General features: G+C 34.3%; 1 protein-coding gene across 1 annotated transcript in view; it reads left to right on the top strand.

The window, feature by feature from the left end:
- The window catches only part of DYNC2H1 (dynein cytoplasmic 2 heavy chain 1), a 135,233-nt gene that overhangs the window by 27,886 nt on the left and 100,392 nt on the right, over window positions 1-6,955 (top strand). The window contains exons 33-42 of the mRNA XM_042838934.1: window positions 225-407; window positions 625-807; window positions 961-1,184; window positions 1,932-2,047; window positions 2,370-2,569; window positions 3,220-3,484; window positions 3,861-4,068; window positions 4,439-4,568; window positions 5,222-5,377; window positions 6,422-6,681. Of these exons, the coding sequence (XP_042694868.1) occupies window positions 225-407; window positions 625-807; window positions 961-1,184; window positions 1,932-2,047; window positions 2,370-2,569; window positions 3,220-3,484; window positions 3,861-4,068; window positions 4,439-4,568; window positions 5,222-5,377; window positions 6,422-6,681 (1,925 nt within the window). The remainder of the gene's footprint in view (window positions 1-224; window positions 408-624; window positions 808-960; window positions 1,185-1,931; window positions 2,048-2,369; window positions 2,570-3,219; window positions 3,485-3,860; window positions 4,069-4,438; window positions 4,569-5,221; window positions 5,378-6,421; window positions 6,682-6,955) is intronic.

Genomic DNA, 6,955 nt, shown 5'->3' with positions numbered 1-6,955 from the left:
TTTTTTTTTTTTTTTTTTTTTTTTTTTTTTTTTTTTTTTTGTAATGCAAAAAAAATTAGGGAGATTTCATTATTTCCAACAAATTCATATACATAAAGAGATAATAATCTTAGTCATTGCTTTATCTTCGCTTTTTAAATTTATTAATTTATGAATGCAAGTAATGAAATTATATCTTAGCTAATTTTTGTGTACTAAACCATATAATTATTTTGTTTCTGCAGGGCAATTCCCCTAAACTTGTTTATACACCTTTGACAGATAAGTGTTACCTAACTCTTACTCAGGCTATGAAGATGGGCCTTGGAGGAAATCCCTATGGTCCAGCTGGCACTGGCAAGACCGAATCAGTAAAAGCCTTAGGTGGACTTCTTGGAAGACAAGTATTAGTCTTTAATTGTGATGAGGTGTGCATGGTTCCTCGTAATTTATCTTAAAAAAATTCAAGAATATCTTCTCACATACTTCATAAAGAAGTATTACATTCTAAACATAGTCTTAGTAATTTTTCAGGTTCCCTTCTTAGACATTTGTGGTTATTTAAAGTAATGTATTGTTTTTTAATAGGTAGGAAGATAGTCTTCTATTACTTCCTTGTTATTTGTATTTCTTTTTAATTTTAAGGGCATTGATGTGAAGTCGATGGGACGCATATTTGTGGGCTTGGTGAAATGTGGAGCCTGGGGCTGTTTTGATGAATTTAATAGACTTGAGGAAGCTGTGTTGTCTGCAGTGTCCATGCAGATTCAGACTATTCAACATGCTTTGAAGAAACATAGTTCTTCATGTGAATTACTTGGTAAAAAGGTACGACGAAACGGACTTAAGGTTTTCTTACACAAATAGTACTGAAAGAACTGGATCTCTACCAATTTGAAGAATGGCTACTGTAACTACACACAGTACACTTCCCAATTTTCTAACAACAATATACTATTACCCTTGCATTTCTAATTCCAGATTGAAATGGATCATAATTCTGGAATTTTTATCACTATGAATCCTGCTGGAAAAGATTATGGAGGAAGACAAAAACTGCCTGATAACCTCAAACAACTTTTTAGGCCAGTTGCTATGACTCATCCAGACAATGAACTTATTGCAGAAGTGATTTTGTATTCAGAAGGCTTTAAGTGTGCTAAAACACTTGGTGGAAAATTAGTGGCTATTTTCAATCTAGCAAGGTAAGCATACTTAAAAATAAAATTCTTAGCATGTTTCTGTTTTGTGGATGGTGACATCGATCCTTGTGGTTATCTCACGTTTTTTCTCTATGTAGTATTTGCCATGTACTTTTTGTTAATTTTCTGAAATATTGTATGAATTGAAAATTGCACAAAGCTGTATTTTGGAAACCAAACTAGCCATAAAACAGTAGGTTTGGAATCGTCTGAACTTTTGCTTTCAATAAAAAAAAAAAGTGACTAATTTTAAATATGTTAAAAATAAAAATATTGCAGTATATTGGGAGCTTCAGGTATGAAAATAGGTGGAATGCAGTTAAAATCTCAAGGTGGCAAAGTACTGCACCCCTGTTAGCCTCATTAAATATGAATGTAAGCATATGACTGTGTGATTAAATGTGTATTTTGACTCCCAAAGTAGTTTAAATGGAAATGGAATTTGATTATAGATATGCCAGATAAATGAATGCAATTATAAACTGTCAGAAGTTAAATTCACTAGTTAAATTTAGTTAAATTCACTAGGGATGATGATATAAATATTAGCTGTTGAGTGTCATTGCTTATACCTCTGAAATGCATTACGCGTGCTACTAGAGAAACTCTTCTGCTTCTGTTTTGCCCCAAACCATATTGTAAGCTGAAAAAAAAAAATTAGAAAACCTGGCAATGTTGCCTAAAATTTATTTCAACACAGTTGAACAGTTCAACAGGTTTTTTTTGTTGTTGTTTTCTGTTTTCATTTAGGGAGCTTTTAACACCACAGCAGCACTATGATTGGGGTTTACGAGCATTAAAGACTGTTCTGAGAGGCTGTGGCAGTCTTCTTCGTCAGCTGAAGAGAAGTGCAGAAAAGCAAGAAAGTAAGATTGATCATGTCAAACTTCTTATTGTTTAGAGTACTGTACAGATATCATTCTCTACGTTGTCTTCAGTACAGTTATGAGAAGCCATAGTTTGGATTAGAGACTACTTAGCAGAGAAAAAGTTATCCAAGAATAGGCCCAAGAGTAGTCTCCCTTATAATTCCACTTCCATAGTCTTATAATATGGATTCAAGCAGTGATACGCTCTGAGCTAAAAACAAATAATAATAATAAAAAGAAACAACAAAAACCAACACAAAACAAAAAACAACCAAAACCAGAACACAAATTAATCTGTCTTCTTTGTTATTACTTGCAGTTAATGAAAGTCACTTGGTGGTTCAAGCTTTGCGGCTTAATACCATGTCAAAGCTTACATTTGCAGACTGTGCACGATTTGATGCATTGGTTAAAGATGTCTTCCCTGGCATTGACTTCAAAGATGTGGAGTATGCCAAGTTAACTACAGCTTTACAGGAAGCCTTTGAAGAGGCACGCTTGGAAATTATAAACACTCAGGTAAACACTGACTAGAATAGCAAAACAAAATGAATTGTTCTTAATTAGGACTATTTGATAGTACTTTTGACTCATTTCCTTCTACTTTTGAGTGAAATATTTTATAAAAAAGTGGAAAAAAAAACAAACCTAAATGATTGTTCCTATATGTGCAGATGTGCATGGCGGAAGCGTGGGAGGTTGATCGTGTAATTCAGTGAAAAGTTGTGCAAGAAGGCTTAAGATGTGAGCATGTGATAACCAGTTCTTTTTAAGCTGGGTACAAATTCCTCTGAATGTTTTGGACAGTGAAAGAAGTAATATGTAAACATTTGCTTTTATCGAGCAATTCTGTGTCTCATGCATATTCATATATTTTTTGAGCTAGTTTTTTGACTAAACATTCATGAATTTTTCAGGAAAAATCAATGTCCAGAGATCACAGATTTCTTTGTTTTAGTAATACAATGAAATGCTTCTAATATGCAAAATAAGTTTCTTGCTACTCTTTCATATCTGAATTTTAACTGATCTTCTAAATGCCTGTTATTTCATAATCATAGAGACAAGAGTACTGCATGCAAACTAGATTGCAAAAAGCATGAAGAAAGAGAACATGATTGCTTTAGCTCCGTGACTTCATCTATCCTCTGTTTCTTTTTATTATTTAGGTCAAGAAAGCTTTGGAATTGTATGAACAACTACGTCAAAGAATGGGTGTAGTTATTGTAGGTCCAAGTGGTGCAGGGAAGTCAACACTTTGGCAGATGTTAAAGGCAGCACTTGGTAAAACTGGCAAAGTAGTCAAACAGTACACTATGAATCCCAAAGCAATGCCTCGTCATCAGTTGCTTGGCCATATTGACATGGATACCAGAGAATGGTCTGATGGTGTGCTTACAAATAGTGCTCGGCAAGTGGTACGAGAACCCCAAGGTACGTTTAGGAGAGAGTAGTTGTACTGTTTTGTTTAATTTGCTGAAATTGTTTATTTTCAGCTTAAATTTTTACAATATTTTGTCATTAGTTTGTGGTTAGGATAAGGTAAATGAAACTTCTGGTGCCAGTCATATTGAAGAACACAGATTGGCACTTTCCAGCTTTTCTGTACTTAAGAGAACAAAAGCAGACATCAGAAGATAAAACATGAAGAATGTCCCTAAAGAGCTTATATTAAAGTTACAATGAAGGAAGGATAAGAAATAGTATTCAATGAGTTCAGGAGTTATATTCTTTAAGTGTTTTTCTTGGGTTTGATATTTTATAATTTATAATTTTACATTTATAATGTATAACTGTGTCTGGAAAATAGATACTACTTCTTGGATAATTTGTGATGGTGATATTGATCCTGAATGGATTGAATCCTTGAATTCTGTTTTGGATGACAACAGACTGTTGACTATGCCTAGTGGAGAAAGAATTCAGTTTGCCTCAAATGTCAACTTTATTTTTGAAACTCATGACCTTAGCTGTGCATCTCCTGCTACAATATCTCGAATGGGAATGATCTTTCTGAGGTAAGTCAGAGAGTATTATCATTTCTTAAACGAAGTGAATCTTCCTAAGTTTTCTAGAAAGGTGGTCTAAACTGTGCAGAGTGGTTGAATTAGTAGAGCACACTTGAAATGCAAATCAGTGAGAGAATCTAGCTTAAGTTTTGTGCGTCTTCAGAGCTGTCTTGCTATAACCTTTTGGCAATGTATTTCCTAGTTTTTCAGAGACATACTGCATTATTTTGTGTATGACCAAAAGAGCCAAAATATTGACTAAATATTCTTATGCAAAAGTCACTGGACATTTCTTAGAATTTTGTTCCATTTTAACTCATCTGTGTGAAGATGTGGAAATCTGTTAATTTGAATCTTGTTTTCTTTTGCTTTAACTTAGTGATGAAGATACAGATCTTAATTCTCTGATAAAATCTTGGCTAAGAAGTCAGCCTGAAGAATGCAGATACAACCTTGAAAATTGGATTGGGGACTACTTTGAAAAGGCTTTAAACTGGGTTGTCAAGCAGGTTGGTGATTGAATAGTTGATCACTTCACAGCTTCTATTAAGGAGATACATTTTTCTAGTTTTGCTAACTGTTCTTTTTAATAAGAGTAATACTGGAACCATTTGAGTCACTGTGAGTTTCTAAAACTTGATTGCTCTATTTAAAGTTTTGAAACATATGCTACAAATCTCCACTGCTGTGGCCAACAAACTAATAATGGAACACCTGCATTACCTCCCCTTTGGGAAGATGCCCCACAGATGATCGCTTTGTGTTTTTAATGCTATTTCCCCTCTTGTTTCTTTTACCCTTGGATATTTTTCTACTTTTGAAGTATCTTCATCTGGATGCTAAAGAAAGGCATGACACTGGTCTTGAACATCATCCTTTGATGGTAAAGAGCAAAATTCATAAATAATCTATTTCTGAGAGAGATTCTAGTGTATACTTACATTGGTTTCTTACCAATTCTCAGAATACTCAAGAAAAGTTCTGATTGCTAAATTACATCAATTCATAATTAAACATGGAACTAAATACAAGTTTAAGACTTTCAAATCAATGTTTTAAGATAATTTCACATCAAGTGGAAGAGCCAAAGAATACGCTGCTAGCAATACATTGCATTTATTATTGGCGTGTGATTAAATGTACTCTGACTTGCAATTTACAGAATGACTTTGTGGTAGAAACAAGTTTAGTTGGAACTGTGATGAATGGACTTTCGCATCTTCGTGGCTGTACTGACCGTGGACAGTTTATCATTAACTTGCTCCAGGGTCTTGGTGCCAATCTTAATATGAGCTCACGACTAGAATTTGCAAAGCAGGTAATCTTTTTCATCATGTTCATAAAACATTTCTCGGTCCATTTAGAAGGCGATTTTTTTCCCTCTTCTCTCAATGAAGATTCACAGTAGTAGAATATCCATGATCTTATTTATTTGCAGTCTGTGCTGCATACAGGGAAGTAGCTAAAGTAACTTAGAAGTAAATAAATGTTTCACGTGTCCCTGATATATTGCTAGGTTCATCCAGCCCAGGCAGCAGTTCTTTTGTACTGCAACAAGTGATACAGAACAGCCTCTGTTCATACTGTTCTATGCAATGAACCTCTACAGAGAATATTTTGTGCTTACTGCATCTCTAACACATTTATTTTTTGTGTTGCGTGGAATAATAGCACTGTACAGGTTTTGAACCTTACCAGGAAAGTGTTCTTTGAAGTTTTGAAGTTACGTATTTTATATTCTGGGGTGTGGTTTTATCTTTGTGTAAATACTTGAAGACACAAAGATAACAAAACAGTGCTGGAAAATTAAGCGGCTTGCTTGTCCACAGTGCCTGCATAAGGCCGTCCCTGGAGAGAGTTATCTCCATTGTCACCCTTGGGTTTTCTCTTGAAGAGAAGAAAATAGTTCCTTCTAAAAGACAGTCTGGAGCTATAACATATTCAGGGTAGATGGCCAAAGATCAAACGCAACTTCTGGATATTAGCCACTGATGAAGAGGAATGAGTTACATTGGCCTTTTGTAAATGTTGTCTAATATTTAAAAAGTTTATATACAGGTGTACTAAATGCAGTTTCTTATTCTTTGATTTCTTTGAGTTTAATTCTTTATATTTCTGAAAATAATGTTATGTGGAAGAGTAATACGTTGTTGTTTCATTTAGGATTTCATCATAAAGCATATGTATAACATGATCAAATTTGGTTTCAAAGCAAGCTGCAAAATTATAAAATGGAGGAATTGCTTCTTTTTTGCAAAGTTACTCTGAACATTCTTTATGTATAAATTAATAATTAAAATAGTAGGCCTTGCCATTAGGGATATGGATTTAACAGAAATTTTATTTTGTTTTTTTTTTAAAGATCTTCACTTGGGCACAAGAATCTCCACCAAATCCAAGGAGGCCCCTGGACACGTATTATGACATGGACAGCGGACAGTTAATGATATATCGGCTGAAAAAACCTGAAAATCTAACAGCTGATAACTTCAGTAATCTGCAAACACTTCCTGTCATCCAAACCCCTGACATGCAGAGAGGCTTAGATTACTTTAGACCCTGGCTAGACTTTAACAATAAGGAGCCATTTCTTCTTGTGGGTCCTGAAGGATGTGGAAAGGGGTAAAAATGCACATTTGCTATTTTAGGCAAAGCATACTTCTGTCTACTTGAAGAAGTTAATAATGATTTGTGTTAACGATTTTATCTCGTGATTTTCTCATTTTTACTTACAGAATATAGTATGTTTACATTACTAATAAAGCAAACCTTTTAGAGTGGCAAGAAAGAAAATTCAGGGAAACTTCAAGCTGACACTTTCCCTGAATTTTCTTACTTGCCACTATAGAAGGCATCTGAGACATGTGTATGAGGTTTTTAGTTGTGAAACAGGATG

This window comes from Centrocercus urophasianus, unplaced genomic scaffold (assembly GCF_019232065.1).
Source record: "Centrocercus urophasianus isolate 14NV4802_14NV808 unplaced genomic scaffold, USGS_Curo_1.0 seq_9, whole genome shotgun sequence".
Taxonomy (NCBI): Eukaryota; Metazoa; Chordata; class Aves; order Galliformes; family Phasianidae; genus Centrocercus; species Centrocercus urophasianus.
The sequence above is the reverse complement of the archived record's forward strand: the minus strand, read 5'-3'. Positions and strand labels throughout refer to the sequence as shown.